Genomic DNA, 27,749 nt, shown 5'->3' with positions numbered 1-27,749 from the left:
AAATCACTAGTAGGGAACTACCGGGATTGAATATGTATTAAATGAGCAATCGAGGTTTATCTGAAATATAGGAAACTATAGAGCATATATCCGGTATAAAATACAAAGGGTGCGGTTTGTATAGAGCCCAGGCTCTAAACAATCAAATTAGACCTATCTTAAAATAGTATCAAGAAATATGAATTTGATATTGGACAATTTTGTAATAGTCTTATATTATATTTTCAAATTTAGTTATAAAATTTAAAGTTTTCAAAGCATATATAGGAAAACTGAAAAATCTTGAAAGTTGTCCAAAACTACGATACAAGATGCATTATTTTCAAAAATTAAAATTTATTTATTTTTTATGTCCAAATATCTTGACGTGGAGATGATCAATTTGATGATATTTGGACATTAAAACAACCTCTTCTAAAGAGATACGTTCCAATTTATTTATTTTTCATGTCCAAACATCTTGTTGTGGAGATGATCAATTTGATGATATTTGGAGATACGTTCCGATTTGATTATTAGAGCCTCGGCTCAGTATAAACTTTTCCCAAACATAAAAGACTTGTTTCTTCATTTTGATAAATAAATTATATTTTTTCCTGAATTTCTAAAGAAAGGGAGAAAATGATTAAAATGCGGATTTTCTCTCGATAAAGCGGTCACGGAGCGACGCTTGATCTCAGCTTTGGATCTCTCTCTTCGCTCGTGTGCTTCTCTGCCTCTGTGAAAAGATGGAGCAGACGTTCGTCATGATGAAGCCCGATGGTGTTCAGAGAGGCCTCGTATGCATCTATCTCCCTTTCCTTTTCCGTTCTCTCTTTTCTTCTTTATAAGCTTTCATTCTTTCTTTTGGTTTCTTATTTTTCCTCTCTTATTTGTTTCTACGCATTTTCCCTTCCATTTTTTCTGAACCATTCTCAGTTGAAGTTAGGAAATTTATTTCCTATTTTTTGGTTAACAAAAGATTATTTTTTTCTGCGTTCTGAATTTTTCTAGAGCCTTTAGAACTGTTCCTGATGTTGGAGCTCTTTTAATAAGGGCCTTTAGTTTTAGAGTTAGGTTTTTGAGACTGGTTTTTTCATTGTTGAAGTTGATGTGTCTGCTTCTGTGTTTCAGCTTTCAGCTGGGATTTCTCAATTTAGCTTGTTCCTGATTTTGAATGATTTCCAGGCGTTCTGGGTGTTGTTTGTTTGGTTTTGATTGAATTCTTTGGTTTCTCGACTTGGGTTGGTACGGGTTCTGTTTCTGATTGATTAGTTTGCTTGGTTTTGATTGAATTGCGGTGGAATAATTTTAGATCGATATTTCTGGATTTGGTTTGATAGGATTTATTTATTTCTTTCTTTCTTTCCTTTTTTTTGTTTTTTTTTGAGTAAATGTTAACGGGGTTTGATAGGTTCATTTGGTCGTGCCATAGTTATGGATTTTTCTCCATTATGCCTTTTGAAATTTGGGGTCCGGTTGTTTTCTAAAGTTTGGTTGAATCTTTCAAAATTTTTAGGTGTTTTAAGAAAATCTTTCATTTCTATCAAGTTTATGAATTGGGTTCTAGGCGTTGTTCATGTCTACTTCTCAGTGTTTTGAAGGTTTGGATTTGAGAAGACCCTCTATTCCCACCGTAAAACATTTGTCTCTAGGGTGATGGGGTTTTCTTCCTGGTTACGAAATGGTTGTGGTACTTTCTTTGATGGGTCTTTTTCAAATTTAAGTTTCTAACTTATCAGGAAAAACAAAAATGAAAATATTGTTTGGATGTTTGCAAATTTATGCTTTGAAGCCTTAGAATCAATCATTGGTTGCAAGTTTTATGCAACCACTTTAGTGCTAGAATTACCATCCTGAGAAGTCATTTGTACTGTTTCAATATGGAACTTAGATCATGGATTATGGTCCTAATCGCTCTAATTGAATACTTACTCTTGTGGTTTCTATCTCTTTGTCTACTTATGGATGGACAGGTGTTTTTCAAAGATAATCTGATTCTCAGAGGTCCTCTTTCTTGTTATTATATGGGTTATAGGTCTTGAGTTGGTCCAATCTTCCTCATCCCAAATAGATGATGCATGAGCAATGCCAACCTTTACTGCAATTGCTTTAGATAGATTGCTGGAGCATAGCACTGAGAGTTCTTCATCAAAACCGCCAGCTACTAAGCTGGAGAAGAAGATAATCCTGAAACCTCCCCGTAGTTACATATTGCCCACCCTTTATGCAACCCCAGAGGCAACTCCTATTCCTGATTCCCCATCTTCTTTTCCTCCTTCACCATATGTAATAAACCATAAAAGGCGAGGTCCTCGCCTTTCTAAGAGTTATTTGCAAGGAGATGGTCTAGAAAGTGCACAATCCAATGGGCAAGAGAAGAGGAAAGAAAATGGTCATGAAGCTAAAGAGGTTGTGGAAATTGATGTGAATGCCTCTCATAAGAAAAATGCAATTGGTGCAGAAATCTTGGATGAAACTTCTGTCTTGAATGATGTGGATGAGGCTGGCGATTTCTTACAGATTATTGGTGAGGATGATGGAACTAAAAATGGCCATGTTGGAGTTCAGGATTCCTCAAGAACTTTATGTGTTGATGGGGAGAAAGAGGATCGGGTTGTTGATTGTGAGGACTTTTTCGACCCCCAAAACTCGATTAGTGTTGCAAGCCATAGTGAGCTGGAGGAAAATTGTGGCTCGGGGTGTATTTCGAAACAGACGCCAGTGGGTGAATTCTTTGATGCTTGTGAAGGTACATCTCTTTTCTTTTGCTCTTTATTCCATTTTCCTTGTGGTATCTTCTTGCCATGGCTTTTGTAGTGCTTTTATTATTGATATGGGCATTGATAGTTGTTACGGAGACATAATTTTCAATGGAGACATAATTTTCAATACTTAAAGGTTGTGCTTTATTTCTTGTAAAGCATGTAGTGATACAAAATTGTTTCGTTTGTATGTATTTTTCAATCTTATCATTTTATATGTTTCTAATTTAGTTAGTGTTACATGGACACTTTGAGTTTTCTTTGGTATCACGTGTCGACATGTATTGGTGTCACGTGTCGACACGTATCAACACTTAAGACGTGTCAAAATTCCCAGATACGCCATTGACACTTGGCTTATACGTGTTTGATGATGTCATCTATTTTTGAGTATGTACGGACACGTTAAATATACGTGTCGAGCTTGTTCCAAACACGTGCGACCTCAGGGTCTAGGCGGTACAGTGGATATCACAACACCTTGTGATAGGAGTTCGATTCCTACCCATGCACTGTCCTCTCATTTTTTTATTTTTTATTTTTTTTCAACCATTAAAAGAACTTATGCCTTCACAAACCTACCACCCTAGGGCTTGATTCCTGGACCACTTAAAGGTGAAGACAACACGCTACCAGAGCGCACTTTTGACATTGATGTACTAAATCGGCACTCTATATATAAGGTAATAGATGACGTTTGTAATAGAAAAATTAAGTAACCCAAGCGGTGGGTTTCAATCATGGGATGTCTCAATAAGGGACGTTTGAATGAGTGTGCCAATACTATCGGCATGACCCTTTGATTTAGTTGAACAATTTTAGGAACTTGAACTATTTTTAGGAACTTGAACTATTTTTAGGAACTTACATGATATATACAATAATATTACTGTTAACATTAGTTGTACAAGCATGTTAGTTGTACTGGCATCTTAGCCTCACATGTTAGACTCTTAGACACGTAGTAGATACCGACATGTGTATTTGTAATCAACACTGAAGTTAGTATTTGCATTTATCTTGACATGATTTTGAAACTCTCCAGTTTTGCTAAAAGCTCACCTAAGTTGCTTTGATACTTGCCCAAGTCAATTCAATTCCTCATGAAAGAGTGTTTGTGGAGTAAAGATCCCTCTAACGGGTTTCCAGTTCACCCCCAACCTATCAAGAAAGAAACTAAATACGTGGACTGAAAACTTCGCAATGCTTTCTACGATAATACTGTCCTATTAGGACCAGCACAAGATATCCCAAAAGCTGACTTGAAGCAAAGGCTTTTATTCCTGTAATTTCTCCCACATGCAACCTACTCAGCACTCAAGAAGTTCCTACATCAACAATTTTTTCGTTTTTTTGGGTTGATTGTTTTATGGTTTTTTACAACATTTTGACTCTTTAAGTGGTATATGTATGATTTGTTTTTTCGTATCATAGGAAGGGAAACTGAGATGGGAGCTTACCTGCTTCTCTTCGTAACCTTTTTTATGTTATTTTTCTTTTTTCTTTTCTGACTCTAACTTCTTATTGATGAAAGACATGATGGTTGAAAGGCTAATTCCAGGATTTACAAAGAAGTGAAGAATCTTTGAGATTCCATCTTGAGCCAGGACATCAACTTCCTTTTTATTGGAATCCCTATGAATGTTATAGTATTGAGAAAGAAAGCTCCATTGAACTAATGTTCTCTAGATTTTGCCTATAAAGTTTGCGACCCTCCACAGACTAGGAGTCACCTTGTTAACCCATCCTATCACATAATGCCCCTCTTGCCATCTGACTGAGAAACTGATGATAAAGCTCCTGATTTCGTAATGCAATCCTTTGCCTTTACGTCCACAATTACACCATTTGATATCCCTCGTATTAATATTTATTAATGCGCCTTTTGCAAAATGAGTTAGAGACTGATGCTAAAGTCCCTGATTTGGTAATGTGGTCCCATGCATTTGCCTCCACAGATTGCGCCATTTGATCACCATCAAATTGCTCCAAATGCAACTTGTTATATTTCCCTTGTCAACATGACCAGGTTGCCAATGGAGATGTCATCAAAATTCTCCCCAATGGTGAATATTTCTGCACCTACTTAGCCCTCTCATTTAGTGTTTGCAGCATACTACCTCCACCATCGATGCATGAGACCCTTTGCCCTAAACTCCTCTCTAATTAATGCCCATAAAAAGATCATCTTAATGTGTTCTTTAGCCACTTCACTATTTGCCCAGGCTTCTGAAATAGTTTTATTTTATTTCATTCATACACCTACAAACCTGCAAAGAAATCGTCTCCCCTCCAGCTCCCCCACCCCCTCTGTGTGTGTGTGTGTGGTGTGTGTGTGTGTCCCCTCAAGGCCCCTGCATATAATCGCCTGTTGTGTTACATAGAAAACATTCCTCAAGTTTCTATATAATCACGACCATCATTAGACATATTTGTAAATCTCTATGTTAACTTCCATTTTATGGAAAAAAATGTATATCTAGAATGCAATGTGCTTTTGTAAAATGACATCATGTTTGAATGACCATTGCTTATTTTACAGCAAGGTTAACGAAACCGAGCACAACCAGCATACAATTGCCTAGCTAAAAACCACCAAAAACTGCATGCAATGGGTTTGAATCAAATGGTTTTCCGGAAATTGCAGTTGCAGGCTTCTCAAACTTAGTAGTTGGAAATGAAATCACCATTCAAAACCAAGGAAAGGGACTGATGGAAGAGAATTGCAAGCAAATTGCAACCATTGGAGAAAGGAATTTCTCTTGAAGGGAAAATGTAAAGAAACAAAGAAGGAACAAAAATTAAGAGAGGATGACATTGTACTTGTTGGGAGCGTATCTGCAAGGGTCAAGGCAGAGAGATTTGGGTGGAGTTGAGTTTCACGGCATTGTGGAGGGTATAAAATATCACCGGTACCACCATATTCCAAGAAAGGAATACTCTCTTCCCTTTGATCTCTCTCTCTCTCTCTCTCTATTCACTGTCTACTCTTTTGAACACCACCTTGCCTTAGAACACCATCTTCTCTTTGAAGCTTACACGTGCTCTTTCTCCTTTTCATTACCCTTAAAATCACCCTTTCTCTCTCTACCCCCAAATCCACCTCTTTATCTCCTTTCTCTTTATCTCTCTCTCTCTCGTCGCCCCCAAAGTATTTCTCTCTCTCTCTCTCTCTCTATCTATCTATCTATTCATTGTCTTCCCTTTTGAACACCGTCTTACCTTTGAATGCCATCTTCTCTTTAAAGCCTAAGCATGCTCTTTCTCCCTTTCATTACCCTCAAAATTCCTCTTTCTCTCTCTACCCCCAAATCCCCCTCTTTATCTCCTTTCTCGTTGTCTCTTTCTCTCCTCCCTCCAAAGTACTCCATTTTCCAACATAAGCTCTCTCTATCTCTTTCTTTTGATTATCTTGGTAACGCTCTCTCTCTCTCCTCAAATAACCTTCTTCCTCCCCCACCTTTCTCTCCATACACTCCCCCATCACCCCTCCTACCCGTCAATAACTCCCCCTCCTCCCTCTATCTCTCCCTCTATTTGGGCATTGCACCTCTCTTGCCCTCCCCTAACTCTTTCTCTCTCTAGGACCCTATTCATTGTTATCAGAGACTGACAGAGACCTTGGAAGATAAGAAGCCCTAGAAAATAAAAGCCATGTCCCCATCTCTCTCTCTAACTCTTTTTTTAGGAACATGAACCTCATGTTTGAACACTTGAAAGAGAGAGAGAGAGAGAGAGAGAGAGGAACCAAATCATTCATCGTCTTCACAACTGCAACTTTCCATGATTCCTGAATCTACATTATCTACTCATGCTAGGGCATTCCCCATAAGCTATGAGTTGTACCGAAACCCCGGTATAGTGAGAACTGAGCAAGGGTTAGCTAAGGTGTTCCTCGAAAGCAACGTGCCGCAGTGCTGCTGGTTGCGATGAAAAATAGGCAAAGGTTCCCGTGATATTCTAGACAAGCGCATGTAAAGAAGCTAGTCCAAGAGAATATGATTTGTCTAGCTCCATGGAATGTAGGAATAATTCTAATAGGTAGGAGTATGTAGTTAGTGTTTACAAATAAGAGTAAACATAGCTTGCCTACAGGAAACTAAGCGAAAAGGGAAAAAAGCGAAGGAAATTGATGGGTATAAACTTTAGTATATAGGAAAAGATAAAAAATAGAAATGATGTAGGCATAATAGTAGACAAAGATTTAAAGGATAAAGTAGTTAATATCAAGAGAGTAGGTGATAGGCTCCTATTAATTATACTTGTGTTAAGGGAGGAGATAATTAATGTAATTGGTACTTATGCGCCCCCACAGGTAGGACTAGAGGACTGAATTAAGAGACAATTCTGGGAGGACATGGATGGACTGGTCCAAGACATATCAAATGGAGAGAAGACTTTTATAGGAGGGGAATTAAATGGTCAAGTAGGGAAGGATAATAGATGATATGAAGGGGTACATGGGGGATATGAGTGCGGGGAAAGAAATGGGATGGGTGAAGCTATTATAGATTTTGCTATGGCCTACGACCTAGCTATTATAGATTTTGTTATGGCAAACACCTACTGTAAAAAAGTGAGATGAATACTTAATAACCTATAAAAGTGGATCATATAAAAGCCGGATAGACTTCAAAGGTAGATTGACGATCGTGTAAAGACTGTAAGGTTATCCTAGGAGAGAGTTTGATCACGCAACATAAGTTCATGGTTATGGATGTCTGCATAAAGAGATGGAAGAAAAAAAGTGAAATTGGTAGGTGTCCAAGAACTACGTGGTGGAATTTAATTTAGGAGAAAATAGACTTATTTAGGGAGGAATTAGTAAAAGGAGAGTCGAACTCTGACCACGAAGATAATGTTATACGAAATGAGATGCTAACTGTATTACGAAAGTGACAAAAGAAGTTTTAGGAGAAACTAGATGGAAAATAAATTTCATTAAGGAAACTTGGTGGCTATTAATGAAAAGCAATCATGTTATAAAATTGGGCAATAGAATAGATATAATTAAAACTTAGAAGAATATAAAAATGCTAAGGAAAACGCTAAGGAAGTAGTAAGACTAAACTTAAGGCATATGATAATCTATACAATAAACTGGGAACAAGAGAAGGTGAAAAAGATGTCCTCAAACTAACAAAAATGAGAGAGAGGAAGTGTAGGAATCTATATTAAATGCATTAAGAGTGAAGATCAGAGGGTCTTAGTGAAGGATGATGATGTCAATGAAAGGTGGAAATTTTATTTTAAAAATTTGTTAAATGACAAACACAATGGGAACACAGTGTTAGGAGGAACCTTTGGCATAAATGAGACCAGTGTCAAGCTTCCATTTGTCTGTCCAAGCTCTACCTATGTAAGTCTGTTTTATGTTATTTCTTGTGCTATTCTATAAATGCTATGTGCTTGTTTTGTTTTATGCTATTCTACGTATATTATGTGTGCTTAGTCTATGCATTATAATATAGCCTGGGTTTCTAATTGTGGTATGAGAGCCATCTGAAGTTTATTAACCTTTGAGGTGATAGACTGGCCTATGGATAAGATAGTCCAAAGTAACCAAAGTCGCAGTGACCCCTTTAACCCAAAAGACCAAAAGAGTTAGGGGTATCAGGGGATTGTTTCTTGGTGACTTATACGAGATGTTATCCGAAAGCAAGGCTATTATCTTAATGGCTAACATTTTGAGGTCCCTGTCTAGGAGAATCAGTACAGATAATATGCTAAGAGTTAATAATAGTGAAGAAGTAATAATTAATAATGTAGAAAAATAGATTCAAAACTGGAACATTCCAAAAGTCCCAGTTTATGATATATATAAGAAAGGATCTTTCGAATTTAAAAGTGACTACTCCATTAAAACAATGGAGAAAACAATTTCTATTATGGAAACTCATAATAAGTTTCATTTGTTAACTAAATCTATGTTAGAAGAACATAAAAGAAGAAATTTAACTATTTACATATTTGCTTTATCCAGGTAGCCATAAAACGTCTTACTAGGACATGATTAAATAATTCAATTTTGTTATGTCTTTGGGATAGTAGACATTGACGATTCATAGATTCCTTGTTAGGAATTGTAGAATCTAGTTTATGTGACGATTCGTAGATTCCTTATTAGGAATTGTAGAATCTAGTTTATGTGAAGGACCAATATACTTTACCTGTTATCCAAATTTTTCTGTAGCTCTCTCGGATCCAAACATATTAAAAGTCTTAACCCTAAACGTTCAGACTAAAGGGTTTGAAATGGAACAAGGACCACAGAATTTAGCTATAGTTTATAGAGTTTGTTATAAGGTAATGACTATTCTATGTCTTGATGTTAAAAGCATAGATAATAGGGTGCAGACATTGTTGTTTTAGACAAATTGTGAAAATCAAACCTAGTGATACCTAAAACGGTATCTTGGGATCAAATAAAATTACCAGAAAAATGGTACCTACACTCTACAGTTCAACCTAAACCCCTGGAAAATAAAGATGTAGAGCAAATAATAGAATATTTGGACGGAGAAGTCGAAATCCAATTTTTAACTTCTAGAAAAACAAGAATAAACATAGCTAGAAACCCTCCTAGGATACCAGTTAGAAATTCATATTCCTCTATTCCTCGAACGGAATATGAAAGGGACCATGAGAGAGTAATCCTAGAAGGATTGGAAAAACCTACTGACCAAGTAAGACAACCTTATTATAGGGTTGATACCCCAGGTTCATCCCATAGATCAAACCAAGAACCTATGGAACCCACTTTTTCGGATGTAGAGTTCAAAACAAATGTCATTCAAAGAGATGAAGAATTTGTAATTGATAAGGAAGGTCTTAAAAGAGACTTTAACTCTGATCATCATAAAAGATTAAGAGAATGGTTTATGAATGAATTTAATGAAAAATTAAGGATAAAATTTCGTGAAAAATATTATGATTTTATGTTAAAAATAAATTTAATGTCTGTTTCTTTAAATAGTTTGAATGGTTATGTAGAAAGCATAAAATTACATTTCCAAACTTTTCTAGAGAAGAAAAAGGAATAAATATGGTTGAGAATGCTTTCCAAACTTTTACAACCTAAGAGGGAAAAACTATTCAGTCTATACATCCACCCGAGGCTGTTGTAGACATAAAAGGAGTAAAGCAGTTCCTTATAAAAATGAGCCTAAAAGATTAGACTCACCTGCTAATATTGAAAGTGTAAACCATGTTATCGAACAAAATAATTATAGTACCCTTTATCTACAATCCTTAGGAAGACAGACAACGAGGATTGAAAACCTCCTTAATAAGTAAAATATTAAAAAAGTAAAGGCAAAAAAACCAGTAATGTTCAGGCCTCGCCCCAGTATAAACAAGGATACTTTTAAACTGCATCATGTCATAAAAGAAAATAATGAATTTATAGATGAGCTGGTGGGTAGATTAGCCAAGTTGGACCTTTCAAAGACCCAACCACTTCGAGAAAAATAAAGACCAAGTTAATACTCTCCAGGAGGATGACCATAGTTATTCAGAAGAAGAATTAAACTATTTAGAACAAATTTTTAGTAATTATGAAATGCAGAATTTCAGGATAAATAGGATTTCTTATGGAAGAAAGACAATTCAAATTGAAGAAGACTATATAGATAAGCTAGCCCAATATGACGGTAGGTCTATTGTGGAATGGAATGTTGACAGAATGTCAGAATATCAGATAATCAACCTGATGAAGCATATGATAAGGTATGCTACAGCTTCAAAACAAAATGGCAATAAAGACTTCTAACATTGCCAGAGCTGTAGTTTGTGGTTTTACAAGCCAATTAAGAGGTTGGTGGGATTTCTGTCTAGAAGACAATGATAAAAACCAAATTATAGAAGCTAAGAGAAAATATAGGGTATGCGTTGGAAACAATATAGGGGTTAAACAGGAAGCCCAATAGAAGAGGAAGATGCGGTTAATACCTTAATCTATACTATCACCCTACATTTTGTAGGAAGCACCGCATTACAGATGGATAGGTCCAAGGTATTGCTTACAAATTTAAGGTGTTCAACCCTGTCACATTTTAAGTGGTATAAGGATGTATTTTGGTTAAAGCCCTTAACTAGGAAACGCCGTAAGGCAGACTATTGGAAAGAAAAATTTATAGAAAGTCTCCCTTTCTTATTTTTTGAAAAGGTAAAAACCAGACTTAAAAGATAAAAATAATGGGGTAATACCATACTATGCTTATACTAATGGTGAGTTAGCAGCAGAAATTTGTGTAGAAGGTTTAGCCTTGTGTATAGATTTAAGATTGAAGAGTTAGTTAGAAAAAGAAAATATGATTGGGAAACAAGAGCTTGGAGATTTCTGCGAGCAATTTGGATACAATACTTTGTTTTCTTCTCAGCCTAAAAAGAAATTACATTCAAAAGAAAAGAGTCGTAAGAAAAAATCTTTTGACAAGAAAACACAAAATCCTTTTAAAAAGAGTAAAAGGAATAAATATTTTAAAGGAAACAAAAAGAAAATCCTAGTATGTTTTAACTATGGGAAATTAGGACACTCTACAAATAAATGCCGAACTAAGAAACAAATTTATGCTTTAGATATAGAGGCAGATTTAAAGAAGCAATTATGTCAAATCTTCTTGAAAAATACAGATAGTTCCTCTGATGAATCCTCGGATGATGAAGAAGATGAATTGTTCATAGGAACCATTGAAGATGAACATCTAGTAATGAATAGTTCTGATTCTGACTGTGATTCTGATTTAGAAGATGAAAAACATTAATTGATCATTGAAAATGTGACCATTATAAAGCAATCCTAACTATGCATGAGTCGGTTGTAAATGTCATTACTAAAGAAGAAAATCTTATCGTAGAACTGATTGACAAAATTGAAAATCAGCAAGCAAGAAAAGAAGCATTGTACCAATATATTAATATGGCAAAACAAAACCCTCAAACCAGGGAAATAAAAATTTTAAATAAGCCTTCTCAGGAGGCATATAGTTTTAAAACCATAATGCATCGAATACAAGATAAAAATCTAAGTTAGAGGCAACCCACTATTCAAGAACTTAGACATGAAATTAATGAAGTAAAATCTGTGCTAGCGACCCTTAAAAACAGGGTTAATATACTTGAATTAACAAACACTTCTTCCCAAACGGGGGGAGAAAATGAAGATGAAAAATCGTTCATAGAGCTTATGGATGATTACATAGAAAACCAAGGACAGGGGATTATCACTGAGGAACCAGAACAAAGTCAGGAATTGAACGAAAAGAAAGAAGTAAATGTTCTTTCTAAAACACAACTGCAATAAATGAAGTATGTAAATCTTATAGATAACATAGTTACCCAAAGATGGTATACTCTTGTTACTATTGTGGTAAACAAATAATTTACTTTCCAAACAATGGCCCTTATAGATTTAGGAGCTGATTTAAATTGTATCAATGAGGGATTAGTCCCAACGAAATATTTTAGCAAAACTACTCAGGTTCTAAATACTGCTGATGGTAATAAAATGGTTATAAATTATAAATTATCAGATGCAGCTGGGTGTAATAATGGTGCTTGTTTCATCTTACCGTTCATAATGGTAAAAAATCTTAGATTGTTATTTTAGGAACACCTTTTTTGAATATGCTTTATCCTATAACAAAATTGGAGGAAACATGCATCCAATCAGAAATTGAAGGCCACATGGTCAAATTTGATTTTATAGAAAAGCCCCAAATTCAAGAAATAAATCATGTTAAAAACAAGATTCGAACAAAAGAAAGATTCCTTTTCTTCCTAAAGGAAGAAATGCGTTATAAAATTATAGAAGAAAAAATAGAGATTCCCAAGATAAGAAAAGAGATACAAGACTTCCAAAATCTTTTAGAAAAAGAAATTTATGCTGAAATACGAGCCTGGGTTTAATGAGAATCAAATCCCAACAAAGGCCCGACCTATTCAAATGAACAACATACTATTAGAGATTTTCAAAAAGAAATCCAAGAGCTATTCGATAAAGGACATATTAGGAAAAGTCACTCCCCTTGGAATTGCCCAGCCTTTTATGTAGAAAAAGCAACTGAATTAGAAAGAGGAGTTTCGAGATTTGTAATTAATTATAAACCTTTGAATAAGACTATAGGTGGATTCGATACCCGATTCCTAATAAAAAGGACCTACTAAATAGATTATACAAGGTTGTAGTATTCTCAAAATTTGATATGAAATAAGGCCATTGGTAAATTCAGAGTGCTGAAAAAGACAGATATAAAGTAACCTTCACAGTTCCATTCGGACATTATGAATGAAATGTTTTACCATTCGGGCTTAAAAATGCCCCTTCAGAATTCCCAAATATAATGAATGAGTTATTTAATCCTTTATGCGGTGTACTATAGTCTATATAGATGATGTGTTGGTATTTTCCGAATCCATAGAGCAACATTGGAAACACTTGAACCTCTTTTTAAAAATAGTAAAAGAGGTGGGCTTATTAGTATTTGCTAGCAAAATAAAATTGTTCCGAACAAAGGTGAGATTCCTTGGCCATAATATCTACCAAGGGACTATTACCCCAATTGAAAGATCAATTCAGTTTGCAGATAAATTCCCAAATAAGATTAAAGATAAAAAACAACTACAGAGGTTTTTGGGCAGCCTCAATTATATAACAGAATTTTATAAAGACTTAGCAGCAGATTGCAGATTACTATTTCAGAGATTAAAAACGAATCCCCCAAACTAGACCACCGAACATACCAAAGCAGTCCAGAAAATTAATTTAAGAGCTAAGGAATTGCCATGCTTTGCCATAGCCAATTCCTTCTTCATTGCATATATAACATCGGCAACTCTTTTTGGGTTTGTTGATGTTCTTTTTGACTACATATCATTTTTTACAATTGAAATTTCTCTTTTTATTTCACTTCTTTCATTTGAAAGTTTTCTTTTTGAAAAATTTCTTTTGGTTTTTATTTCGTAACCAAATTCAAAATTGTTTTCTTTTTGAAAAATTTCTTTTGGTTTTTATTTTGCAACCAAATTCTAAATTGGTTTTTAGAATTCGACTACAATCTGTTTCTCCAAGCCCCCTTTCTTGACTTGTTTTCTTTGCTTTTAAGTCTAAACAATGACTTCCAATTTTTTGGAAAACAAATATTATTCTATTTTCCAAAGTATCATTTGATGATGTATCACTGACATATTTACTATGTTAAAGTGTTACAAATTTCATCCCATGGTGATGGTAATTTATGGAAGAATTGTTTTTTCCATAATTCTGATTTATTTTCATTCAGCATTTGGTACCATTTTTGAAATTCTTTAACAAAAACTTCGAATTCTTTAATGTTATAAAGCTGTATCTTTAACAAAGTGTACTCTGCATGATATGTCCACAAAATTCTTCTTTTAAGATGTTTGTGAAATCTTTCAGGATGTCTTCCATTTGTTAAAACTAGAGTCATGGATTGAGCCCTGTCATCAATGGCTGGACTATATTCTCGAAAAGGTATATTTTTTAGATCAAGATATGTGCCATTTACATTGACATTATGTTTAAGTAAATCATCTCTTCTAGAGTTTACGTAAGGGATAGGGTTTGAAAAGGAAGGAGAAGCTTTATTTTCTTTGTTCTTCTAGAGTTTACCTAAGGGATAGGGTTTGGTATATATGCAATAGTTGGTTTAGATTAGGTCATAAAATACAATCAGAAAATCTTAAACAAATGATTAACAAGTTAATGAAAACTGAAGAAAAAATAGAAAGTTTAGGTTCAATAAAGCTTCTCCTTCTCTGATACTTTTGATATTGTTTTCTGAAGATTTATCTACATGATAATCATGCTCGAAATTATGTTCTTTTTTATTTAAATCTTTACTCCAACAAGTTACTTCAGCCATACAAGATTCTTTCTAGCATCTAAAGCCCCCTATGAATTTATGTCCCTCTTTCTTGTCCTGGCCTAACATCTCTCTGGCTAAACAGGCTTGGATTTACGAGGTACTAGTCACAAGAATATGGTTTTAAAATGAACTTGTATGCAACAGAAATAAAATATAAGAATTCAAATTATATAAAAAAGAGATACGTACCAGCTAAGCTACAGATGAAATCTTCACAAAGAGATACAAAGTTATTTAGGAATTCTTAATTATAAAAGAATCTTTATCCCAAATCTCTCTAAAAAAGAAAAACCTTTATTAGAAAAACTCAAGATTATTAGAAAAACTCAAGAAAGATGGAGAATTTGTTTGGGATGAAAAGGACTCAGCTATAGTCAGACAAATTAAAGCTGAACTTGAAAATGTACCAACAGTTTATTTTCCTAGACAAGGAGATAAACTAATCCTTGAAACCAATGCTTCAAATGAAAATTGGGGCGGAATTTTAAAAGCAATAGTAAATAAAGAAGAACTCATATGTGGATATAACTCAGGTAAATTTAAGTCTAATGAGAAAAAGTATATTACATATGAAAATGGACTACTAGCTGTTCTCAATGGAATAAAAAGATTCCATATATATTTAGCACCAGAAAAAATTATTATCAGAATAGATAATAAAGCGGTAAGAGATTTTCTAAAAAATAGCAAAGGAGAAACAAATCCCAGAAGGATTCGTTGGTCTAATGCCATTCATAATTGTTTGGAACAATTTTATTTTTCAAGCAGATACTATTAAGCCCGCCTCTTTTACTATTTTTAAAGAGAGGTTCAGGTGTTTCCAATGTTGCTCTATGGATTCGGAAAATACCAACACATCATCTATATAGACTATAGTACACCTCATATAAGAATTAAATATCTCATTCATTATATTTTGTAATTCTGAAGGAGTGCTTATGAGCCCGAATGGTAAAACATTCCATTCATAATGTCTGAATGGAACTGTGAAGGTTGTTTTATATCTGTCTTTTTCAGCAATCTAAATTTGCCAATAGCCTGATTTCATATCAAATTTTGAGAATATTAAAGCCATGTATAATCCATTTTGTAGGTCCTTTTTATTAGGAATTGGGTACCGAATCCACCTTAAGGCTTTATTCAAAGGTTTATAATTAATTACTAATCTCGAAACTCCTCTTTTTAATTCAGTCGCCTTTTCTACATAAAAGGCTGGGCAACTCCAAGGGGAGTGACTTTTTCTAATAAGTTCTTTATGCAATAGCTCTTGGATTTCCTTTTTGCAAATCTCTAATAGTCTGTCGTTCATTTGAATAGGTTGAGCCTTTCTTGGGATTTGGTTTTCATTAAACCCAGGCTCGTATGGTAATTCTACCATATGTTTTTTCCTTCCCCAAACTGCATTAGGGATTTCAGAACAAAGTTCTTTTTCCAAAAGATTTTGGAAGTCTTGTATCTCTTTCTTTATCTTGGGAGTCTCTATTTTTTTGTCTATAATTTTATAACGCATTTCTTCTTCTTCTTTTTTTTTTGATAAAGTTAACTGTTTCATTGAATAAAGAAAGAAGTAAATACAAGTGTTGGGTCTAGCGTCCCTTACAAAAATTGCAATCTACTGGAACCCTCACGGGCAAGGTAATCCCTTTACAAAAGAGCCAAAAAAGAGTCCAATACTGTGACAACAATGCGTTGCCTCAGCAAAAACGGTGAGAGGGATATAACACCACACCCTATTTACAATATGTATGTGAGTAGTGAACAAAAAGGAGAGAGGCTCATCAACTAGCTTAGAGGGAGTCCAAGACTATTTGAGAGGTAAGCTCTGTCATTGGCTGTGAGATCTGCGAGCGCGTTGGACGTCCTGAACGTATGCCTTCATGAGACGCTGACACCCCTACAAATGAATTCAATCTCATCAAAGATCGAAACTATATACCAGGGTGGTATAGACTTTCCGGATGCCCAAGATATAATGTTGTATGCGTCCCTTCAACTATCAAGTGGGATCCCCAAGAGGGGTTAAAAAGCTTGAGCCCAATCAGCAGTGCCATCGCTTCAGCATGTTGTGAATCAGTATAGCCAAGGGATTCGGCGTACGTGAGCAGAATATTCCTTTCATGATCTCGGAATACTCCCCCAGCCCCAGTTGGCCCTGGGTTGCCCCTTGAGCAACCATTGAAGTTGAGTTTGATAGTTCCTCTCAGGGGTGGTTGCCAGTTGTTGGGTTTTTGAGATTTCCTTGGTTGATGAAAAAGAATGTTACCCCATTGGCTTAGAAAAAGGTTTGTGGGTGTACCCGCAAAGACTTTGTGGTTGGTTGTCCAAAAAGAAAAGGAATCTTTCTTTAGTTTGAATCATGTTTTTAACATGATTTATTTATTGAATTTGGGGTTTTTCTATAAAATCAATTTGACCATGTGGTCTTCAAATTTGAAGTGAAAGAAGCTTTGAGGAGGATGAAGATAGGAAAGGCTATAGAACTAGATGGTATCCCTATGGAGGTTTGGAAGTGCATGGGGAAAATTGGCATATGCTGGCTGATTGTGTAAGCTATTGAGGGATCAAACTTATGAGCCATATTACGTAGCGGTGGGAGAGAGTGAGCAACGTCTAATGAAATGAGTGTAACAAAGAATCAATTCGGGTTTATGCTAGGGAGGTCAACAATTAAGGCTGTTTTCCTACACAGGCAACTGATTGAAAAGTTCAGGGAGAAGGTAAAAGACCTCCCGATGGTCTTTGTTGGTTTATAGAAAGTTTACGATAGGGTACCTAGGGCTTTAATTTGGTGGGTGTTGGAATAAAAAGGAGTCTCCAGATGCTATATTGATATCGTGAGAGATATGTGCGAGGGAGTGTTAACTAGTGTGCGAACAACTAGTGGAGAAACAAATGAGTTTCAGGGACAATGGGCCTACATTAAGGGTCAACGTTTAGTCCATATCTCTTTGTTTTAGTTATGAACGAGTTAACTAGACATCTACAAGATGAGGTACCGTGGTGTATGTTGTTCATGGATGAGACTAGAACTGGTGTCAATTCAAAGTTAGAATTTGGAGGGATGTTGTAGAATCTAAAGGTTTTGGAATTAGCTGGACTACAATAGAATATATCAAATGTTAGTTTAGTAATAAATGAAGTAAAAACGGGAAGTAATTAAGATTGATGGCCAAGAAATACCTAAAAGAGAGTATTTTCGATATCTTGGGTCAATAATCCAAGAAAATGGAGAGATTGAGGAAGTTGTCGCACATAGAATTAGAGCTGGGTAGGCAAAGTGGAGATGTGCAACTAGAGTTTAATGTGATCACTGCATACCAATGAAGTTGAAGGGGAAGTTCTATAGGACAGTTGTGAGACCAGTTTTGCTTTATAGGATGGAATGATGGGCGGTCAAGAAACAATATATCCATAGGATTGAGCGTAGCAAAGATGAGAATGTTGAGATAGATGAGTGGTAAGACAAAAAAAGATAGAATTTGGAATGAATATATTCGAAGGAACTTCGAGGTGGCTCCAATAGGCGACAAGATGAGTAGACTTAGGTGCGCTGGCCATATGCAGTGCAGGCCCAATACAACATTGGTTAGGAGGTGCGATTTGGCCCAAGTGGAAGGCTCTAAAAGGGCAAGGGGAAGGCCCAAAAGGATATGGATGGAAGTAATGAGAAAAATATAGGACTTATGGTTTTATTGAGGGCATGACCCTTATTAGAGCATAATGGTGAAACAGGATTTGTGTAGCCGACCCCAAATGGTTGGGATAAGGCTCTGATGATGATGATAATCTGCTACACTACCGCATGATGTTCATATTGGTGGAGTTTATGGCCCTTCAATAAAGAGGGTTTAGTTCAAATTCCTTAATGTACTTTTTGTTGTGTTTTTGTTATATTATATAAGTACTTAAAAAATTATAATATAATCATCTACAAAATGAAGTATATGGACTGTAACCATTATAGGTCATAGACTATATAAAGAATTACATATATATAGATATAATCTGTACATATAAAGCATGTAATTTTGGGCCGCGGCCAAGAGGGCCCAAAAATAAAATGGGCTGCACGGCTCGGGTCTGGGCCCAGCCTGTGGACCTTAAACTTGGGCCTGAGACCGGCCCAAAAGCACGGCATGTTGGCAGCCATAGCTATCAATGGTGGAGTTGGGACATACTGTACCAATCTTTTTTGGGAGTTATTATTTCGTTTTCCTCTCGAGGGCTTTATTGAAGGATGACAATGTGGAAATTATACATGATTACCAGATCCATAGCTTAAGGTTGAAGTACCCTCTAACATCCCTTGAAGCCTCGGTAGCTAACTTGCCATCACACGGTTCTTGACTTCTGTGACCTTTTGATGTGATAGTGCATTACCTAATCTCCCTCCCCCTTCTTAAAATTGAGTTACCTGTTTTTCTGATCCCCAAAAGCGTCATCAGTTACCTTTCAATCTCTTATATGCTGACTTTGTGGCCTCTTTAGTGTTCCAGGGAAGTGCCTGTTTATCTTGTCCCCTTCTTAAAATTGAGTTGCATGCAATGCTAGTAAGTGATGATTGGTCATGTAAAATGAGAGATGATTTGTCATGTAAATCCTTCATTGACATGGTTTTTTTCTTTATCATTATTTGCCTTAACTAAGTTTATTGTAACAAATAGTAGAAATCAAATAGCAGTTCGCGAAACAAGAGATCTTTGCTACTTCATAGAATTAGTTTATATGGTTCTTTCTTTTGATTTGGGAAGTGGAACGGACTTTGGAATTTATTAGAGATGTTACTGTAACCAGCTCCAGGGGTTGAACTGGTGCAGGTCTAGATATGAGAGCTGGTGTGGCCGTGATTTGGTAATCTTTCGAATATGAGATCTTCTTGTAATTCGTGTGTAATAATCCTATGTACCCACAAGAGTCACATCGTTAGTTCCCCCTTTTTTTTATGGTGCTAATGTTTTATATCAGTTGAGGAGTCCAATGTGACATACGTAAAGGACTGGTTTGTCACAAAAAAGTAAGTCACTAATGAACCAATGATCACTCTCACCGATCAAAGGCCATTGGTAATCTTATAAAACTATTGCACATTGGTGGTTTGCACTCCTTATGAACAATACCGTGTGGATGACTTCATAAAAAAATAGCACCTTATACTTGAGTTACACGTGGATGACTTCATAAAAAAATAGCACCTTATACTTGAGTTACACTTAGCGAAGTTTTTGCAGGACGTGTGTTTCTATAGCGGGAATATGTTTTTTGTGTGCTTTTTATACACGTACTTTTAGCTACACGTGTTCACACTTGTCTTGCTCTAATTCAACCTTCTATAGAACTCTCTAGTGAAGGGACATCGGCGTCATCACCAAAGATTCCCATCTCTGACATTGAGAGCGAGCTATGCAATATAAGACTGAGCCTTTTGTTGGAGATCGAGAAGCGAAAACAGTTTGAAGAAGCTCTAGCTGACATGCAATCCAAGTGGCACAGGATGCAACAACGGATGTCTCTTGTTGGATTATCATGTTCGACTTCCTCTTTGGCCACTTTGTCATCAAGCGAAGATGATAGAATTCAAACTGAGGCTATTGATGACCTGTGTAGACAAGTTATGATTGCACGATTTGTGGCCAACTCTATAGGGAGGGGTTGTGCAAGAGCTGAGGTCGACGAGGAGATGGAGTCGAGAATTGATTCAAAGAACCTTGAGATTGCTCGTTTGAGAGACAAGGTCCAATATTATGAAGCCGTAAACCATGAAATGTCTCAGCGAAACCAACAGGCAGTAGGTAAAGTCTATCTATACATACCCTCTGAATTTTCTTTCTTTCTTTTCTTTGGGTATGTGGGATTTGGGGTGGTCGTGTTTATTTTATGTTTCATTAGTCGCTGATGCTTAATATGAAGCATGAATGATCGCAATCAGAAAAGTATATTTTCTGATAAATAGTAGAGAAGTAAGAGTAATAAAGCTGAAAATCATCAGGAATGGGGGTGGGGCATGGGTGTTTAGGGGGGCAGATGCCTCAACATAACATCCCGCCCTCCATTTTCACTGTAAATGTATCAAAAAAATAAAGCTGAAAGTCATCATTTGCAAACAAACTAGGGATAATGATGCCTGCTGGCATGTGATGCAAACAAACTAGGGATAAGGATGCCTGCTGGCATGTGACTAAGTGTCACAATGGTTAAAACCATTGAGACAACATTAGGGTCGTATCTTGGGATAGAAATTCGGCTTATACAACACCATACAGCAGCACTACTGAAAGAGTCATGCGTTGAGCATAAGAACTTCTGGGTAATTTGATGGTGTTGAACAATATAGTGCCCTTCATTTCAGATAATTTTGGGTGGTTTTATTGTTCATAAGCATGGAGAATAATGGAGACATAGTTATTGGGATCCATCTGCCAAGGGGTCAATTCTGTCGTAATGTACAAAAGGTATATGGTCTCTTTGTAGACAATCCCATATATTATATAGTTGTAAATAGTAGATTTAAATATAATAGCATATAGTATAGTTAGGAATATAATAGTATGTATATTATAGTATAGTATATGAATAGTACAATGTTATATACTTCTATAGTGCTCTCTTGGGTCTCGATTGTATAATTAAACATTGGATCTTGATTAAGTTTGAATCAAGCTCCCCCACGTATTGGGATCAAGATCTCAAGGTTTTAGTGTGTACAGATTGTGATCCCAACCATAGGTTGTCTTTTGCCTGTCATGATCCCGTGGTCTCGATGCGGATTCTTGATTTGATTCGATCCGGATCCTTGTAACTATGAATAGAGAGTAGCATTCATGGACCCGACTCTATGGGCTGCCAAGTTAGTTTGGCCCCTTGCCCAGATCCAGTTTACTCGACTAGTTCATGTTAAAAATCCAACAATGAGACCTGCAATAAGGAAATGAATCATAAAAATAAAATTATTAAAATGATGAAATAAAGAACATCCAATAAATATAAAAGTAAATTGTTTGAGTTTATATTGAACACCTGCAATAACATAAATCTAATATTTGACTTAATTAAAATTAACCAAAGTAGACAAATATCATTCGCTATTTTGGGTACATTATACAAAATAATGCCGTATAATTTTGGCTATTTTTATTGTGTAAAAACATGGAGGAAACCATTGGAGAGCAATGCTCACGGATCCAACCCAAGAGCTTCCCAATCAGTGTGACCTGTGACCCGACCATGTTTAGGGCCTTGTTAAAATTTAAAATGTGATCTGAAATAAGGAAATAAATCATGAAAAAAATTTAAAAATTACTAATAAATTATATAGTAAGAAGGAAAAGTCTTCCTAACGTCTATAGGCGAAAATGAATAGTGATTTCATCCACCTTCATCACCGTCTAAAGTTCATCGCGCGGTCACAATTGTCTTGTAGTGTTTCATTTTTTATTTTTTTTTCTACTTATCGGAATGATCTAAAATTTAGAACGTGTGTACATCTTAGAGAGGTGCGCTTAATAAAAATATAAACACAATAATTCGTAAAAAATAAATTGACCAAAATACCTTTAAAATTTTTTGGGGATATTTTGGTCTATTATTTTCATATAAAATATTTTTTTGATATTTTTCGTAGATTCTTCTATTTTTGATGAACACATGCTTCAAATTTCAGGTCATTTCGATTTGTAGAAAAAAAATGAAACACTACCAGACAATCGTGACCGTTCGATGAACTTTGGACGGTGATAAGGATAGGCGAAATCACTGTTCATTTTCGCCTGTTGGCGTTTTGTAGTATCTTCCATAGGAAGAATATCCAATACATATAAAAGTAAATCATCTAAGTTTGTATTGAACACATGCAAAACCATAGATCTAAACTTTGAATAAATTAAAATCAACCAAAAGTAGAAGTAGATTGGTTAGTAAAGTTAATATCTCAAAAAAAAAACCATGAATTACATGTCCAATGACTGACAATCAACCTTAAAAGAAAATAGTAATAATACTAATACAATTGAAACATATATGAAAAAGATAAGACAAAAAAAAGGGGAGATTCTCCGGAGGAAATACGCGGTTTTGATTCTGGCGGCAACATGCTATTGGGTGGCAGTCCCACTTATGGGGCCAAATCAATACTTCTAAGAAGAAAGATTTGAATATCAATATCATCGATCTCATACGTATCATACCAAATCCCATTGATCCAATCACTGTTCACATTGTTTCTTTTTTTATCAGTGAATAGATCACTTTACTCGTACGACTTAGGCGTCTCGTATTTATTGAAAAAGTGAGAATATGGCACCCTTTGGGTAATCTATTTGATTGTATTGAAAGACCCAATGAATCAGGATTTCCCTATCGGTCCAGGTCATTTCGGGGCAAGTAATCATCCAAGTTTGTATTGAACACATGCAAAACCATAGATCTAATCTTTGAATAAATTAATATCAACCAAAAATAGAAGTAGATTGCTTAATACAGAAGTTGATTAAAGTAACATGAAGTACATGTCCAATGATTGACAATCAGTCCTTAAAAATAATAATAATAATACAATTGAAACATATATGAACAAGATAAATCAGAAAAAAGGGAAATTTTTCCAACTTTTTTGGGAAAACAATAGCTTTGGAATAATAACAAAATAAAAAGATAATTTGACATGCCTTGATCAATGTTTGTGTCACAGGCGTGCCAACAATTTCACTTGGGAATTAAACAAGAGCAAAAATTATTCCGTGCCATTATTTTAGGAAAATAATATTAGACTTTCGAAAGCTTAAAAAAACAATGCTGTGCCTTGATTCACTTGTACTAATAAAAAACCTGGTAACAGTCTGTCTTGTTTCCTTTATTCAAAGAAACGAAAAAACCTGGTAACTGTCTATCTTGTTTCCTTTTATTCAAAGAAACGAAATAAAAAAGGATTCTCTTCAATTAAGAACAATTTTCCAAAAAAAAGAAATGGAAAATATCTTCATACCTTTTATATTTAAGTTTTATTTCACAATAGATCCAAAGGTTTTAAAAGATATCTTGGAGCATAAAAATTGTAGATTTTATTTCTTCTCACCCCCTGAACTAATTTAAACTTATTTTGTTAGGTCAAACAAAAATAAAAAAACATCTTTCCTAAAAGTCATCTTCCGAAACTTTTAAAGAGAGAGAGAAGGGCTTCATGGAGGTGAGAGGAAGGTTTGGAGAAACATTGGAGGAGAGAGAGTGAGAGAGGAAGAGAGAAGTTTGAGGTATATAAGTGAAGAGAGAGAAATGATTGGGTTTAAAAAGAACATGCCTTTTAGACATTTGTTTAGGTTAAAAAATAGGTTTAAAGTGGTCAGGGGGTTAGAAGATATTTTTTGAAACATTGAGTTTATCGAGAAAATGAAACCTAAAAATAAGAGATATGGAGATATTTTCCCCAAAAAGAAAAACAAAATGAAATTGCCTTGGTCCATTTAAATTTTATTGCAGTTAAAACTCTAATTTATCTTGGAAAATTTGAAAATGTTCAAATAACCAAAATGGAAAACAGAAAATATGAACATTAAGGTTTTTTTTTTTTGGGTAAATACATTAAGGTTTTTCTATGTATTTATTTTTTCTTTGAAAAGTTTAAAAAGAAAATGGAAGCCCTTAATTTTTTTTTATGGTTATGTGAAAAAACCCATCAGCCCAACCAAGTTATGTGACTCAATGGGGTCATGACGCATGACAAAACTCGACAAAACGGATCAACCCAACCAGATTTGGGTTCTTGTCAGGTTGACCCAATTAGCTCAGGACAGTACAACACTCCACAGTTTCTGTTCGTGGTATATCAGGTTTTTGTTCGAGTCTTAGAGTGTTTGGGTCGAGGAGTGTGACCTCACACATTTGGACTTGGGTCGGGTTGATCTGGTTGGGTCTTGCAAGACCTGTAAAATGTCTGGAGAGAAGAAATTGTTTCATGGTGAGATTAAGTCCTTGATGGAAATCATATGTTGAGGAAGTGACTAATGGATAAATTATGAGCAAATTTCTAACACAAAAAAGGATACACTGACGAAAGAAATGCACTTGGAGAGAAGGATGATTTTGAACTGCTTCTATTCTGATTATGAATGTCACGATGTTGTTCTCCATTAAGTTATGCATCATAATGCTCTCTCAATGGTTTTAGGCTTGTCCTTTAGGATTTGATTTGGGTTTTCACAGATCCCGGTCCAAAGGGTTGGATCCTGAATGACTGTTTCCAAAATATCCTCAATTCGAGTTTCTCATGTTTGATTCAGTGTATGATTATCAATGTTTGAAATGTGTTTATTTTTGTTAGAGCCTCTGTTTTCAGTGATCGGATAACAAATATCAAATCATTAATCACTCAAACTCGTGTGATTTTAAATTTTCAGTTGTGCTAACAAAATCTATACATTTTGTGAATTGATAAATTAATGGCCTATTTAGACGACAATTAGTTTTATCTGGAGTATATTATCTTATATGAAATTAATATACTCTAGATAATGTTATTTTGTTAGCCGTTTGGTACGTATTTTGTGTTATGTATAATATTATTTAAATGGTGCGGTTTGTATAGAGCCTACTTTCAAATAGTGTCGAGAAATATGGTTTCAATTCCGGAAATCTTTTTTATAGCCTTAAAATATCTTTTCATCTTTATTTATAAAGTTTAAAGCTTCAAAACTAATGTAGATCGAGAGATCTATGAAAACTTGAAAATCTTGAAATTTGACGGTCCAAAAGTGTGATACAAAATACACTATTTCCTAAACTTGAAATCCATTTTTTTATCATGTCCATGCATCTTGATATCGAGATGATGAATTTGAGGATATTTGGGCATCAAAATAATATCTTCTAGTGAAATTTTTAAGATAGGCTCGAATTTGATTGTTTAGAGCGTCGGCTCTATATAAACTTTTCCCTTATTTAAATATTTAACTTTTCAGTGGTTTCTAGCTATTTTTAGCTATTTCTGGCCAAGAAAATGTATGTTCAGCAAATTACCTTGAATAAAGTAAAAGTAGTTTTTAAAAAATGTAAACTTATATTAAAAACTATCTACGAGGTTATCATCTCAGATAGCTTTATAATGAACACAGCCAAGCAACAGACAATTCATTATCAGTATTAATTTCATTGAAATAGTGAATCATCATATTAACGAGTACGCATCCAAATAGACCCAGATAATATGGCTCTTTATTGGTAATGGAGATTGTATATAATATTATGAATATACAAGGTGTATTGCCCAAAATCCGTGTACTAATCATTTGGTTTTTATGTTGGAGCTGCTCTTTGTTTTTTGATAACGACTGGTAACCCATAAGATGTATTTGATGATTCTGCATTTTATGTATTGTATTTTGAGCTGCCTTTTACTTTTGGATACGACAAACATATTTGATTTATTTATTGGAGAGATGGATAACTGTGCTAGCAGGAAAACTCAACCCTTGTCTATGAAATTCAATTTTGAAATTCGCTATTGGATATGTCTATATCCAAGTAAGTATGTATGTGTTTGCATGTGTGTATGGACACGGGCCTGAATGATTGATTTACCTTTGGCGATTCCTGTAGAAATGGCTCGGAGGCATCGGCAGACAAGGAAGAGAAGGAAGAAGTGGCTTTGGAGTATGGTTGGTATCACCATTGCCTTTGGCACCGCTGCGATCATGTGGTCTTACATTCCTCATGCTCACTGCAGGGAAGTTGAACAAGAGCAGCAGGTTGTGGATTTACAAATGCAAGAATAGAGCTGAATATTTGTGCATCTTCCTAAAGAAAAGCAAACTTGAGATTCATCCCTCCTTTGCCTTATCTTTGCCCTCCTCAAATAATAGTTTGTAATCATGTAATATTTGTGAGAAATAATTGGAGGATGGAGGGCTACAAAAATTTGTTTGCAGTGTGGCAGTAAGTAACAAGAAAGGAGGGTTCTTGTATAGTCAATAACAGGGGGAAGGTATTTTCTTATCTCCTTCCTGTTTGTTGTGCTCTACATATTTCTAATAAAGGGATGTGATGCATATACTTGAATAAAATAATTGTTTTTAGAGATATTGCCTCCCCAAAAAAATCCATATATCTTATGTAAGAGAGAATCCTAAAGTTTCTAATACTTGTGAGAATTTGGTTGAATTTAGACCTGGTTTTCAATAACGGGTTCAATTCCTAAATATAATTGGAAATTTCGGAATAGAGAGGAGAAAGCCTTTCTGATAGCATGAAAAGTGGCCCGATTATGTTAAATTTTATCAATGTCTAATCTTTAATTTTGGCCCTTAAAATCTTATTTGACTCCTTTGTTATGGGAGTTTAACAATGTGACAGCTTACCAAATATATCTATATTCACACTATAATATGTTACTATATAATGCATGAGTGATTCTCTCAAAGGTGCTTTCAAAATGAAATCTGAAGTATTGTCTACGAAAGAAAAAATAAAATTTGAGTTTCCAATGCACCCAATTTGATAGGGAAAAAGTGTATATAAGGTTGCGAACTTAAAAATGTATAATCACATATGCACCTTAAAAATCTATCAGAAAGGTTGTTTTAATGTTGTAAAACCCTCTAATTGATTTCAACATTGAGATGTATGAATATGGGAAAAAAAAAAAAAAAATTGAGTCGTAAAAATAGTGTGTCTTGCAATACATTATCTAGACCGTCTATTTTTAAGATTTTCATAGAGATTGACTTTAACCGCTTTTGGAATTTAAAATTTTTTAATTAGATAATAAAATAGATGTTAAGATAATCTTAAGATTTTTTACAAAATTACATATTGTGATAAAATTTGAAGGTGCGCCTTAATTGGATTGATTAAGGTTGCAAGCTTATAGAAACTAATAACCTAGGGCAAGGACAAGATGCGATTGAAAAGGAAATTTAAGGTTTTGAAAGCAAATCCTTCAAGGAATCAAGGCAAAAACCGTTCTAAAAACGATAAGCGTTGGAATTTTAAGGTATTTAGTACTATTTACTCAAATGGATTTTGGGATACTTTTGCGAAGTATTTTGTGTGCTTCAGTTGCAGAACGCCTTCGATCTCTGATTAAGAGGACGAAGCAAAAAGGGCTTAGCGGTCCAGGAGGATAAATTTTTAG

General features: G+C 35.0%; 1 protein-coding gene across 5 annotated transcripts; it reads left to right on the top strand.

Moving 5' to 3' along the window:
• The first annotated feature begins 634 nt into the window (after nt 1-634).
• Nucleotides 635-26,679, top strand: LOC18422522 (uncharacterized). 5 transcript variants are annotated; one of them, XR_016052506.1, is made up of 4 exons: nt 635-779; nt 1,956-2,731; nt 19,976-20,421; nt 26,216-26,679. XR_016052506.1 is itself a non-coding variant. In XM_020668445.2 (4 exons), exons 2-4 carry the CDS (start codon nt 2,068-2,070, stop codon nt 26,389-26,391), a joined length of 1,296 nt encoding a protein of 431 aa, XP_020524104.1. In that variant the 5' UTR covers nt 635-779; nt 2,018-2,067; the 3' UTR covers nt 26,392-26,679. The 5 variants fall into 5 exon arrangements, 4 of the variants coding, with proteins under 4 accessions (XP_020524104.1, XP_006878505.1, XP_088718658.1 ...); XM_020668445.2 differs by having other exon boundaries at nt 2,018-2,731; nt 19,966-20,421; XM_006878443.4 differs by having other exon boundaries at nt 19,966-20,421.
• Nucleotides 26,680-27,749: the final 1,070 nt, after the last annotated feature.

The sequence above is a fragment of the Amborella trichopoda genome, chromosome 3 (genome assembly GCF_054954075.1).
Source record: "Amborella trichopoda isolate Santa Cruz 75 chromosome 3, AtrichopodaSantaCruz75HAP2 v2.0, whole genome shotgun sequence".
Taxonomy (NCBI): domain Eukaryota; kingdom Viridiplantae; phylum Streptophyta; class Magnoliopsida; order Amborellales; family Amborellaceae; genus Amborella; species Amborella trichopoda.
This window is presented reverse-complemented; position numbering and strand designations above follow the sequence as displayed.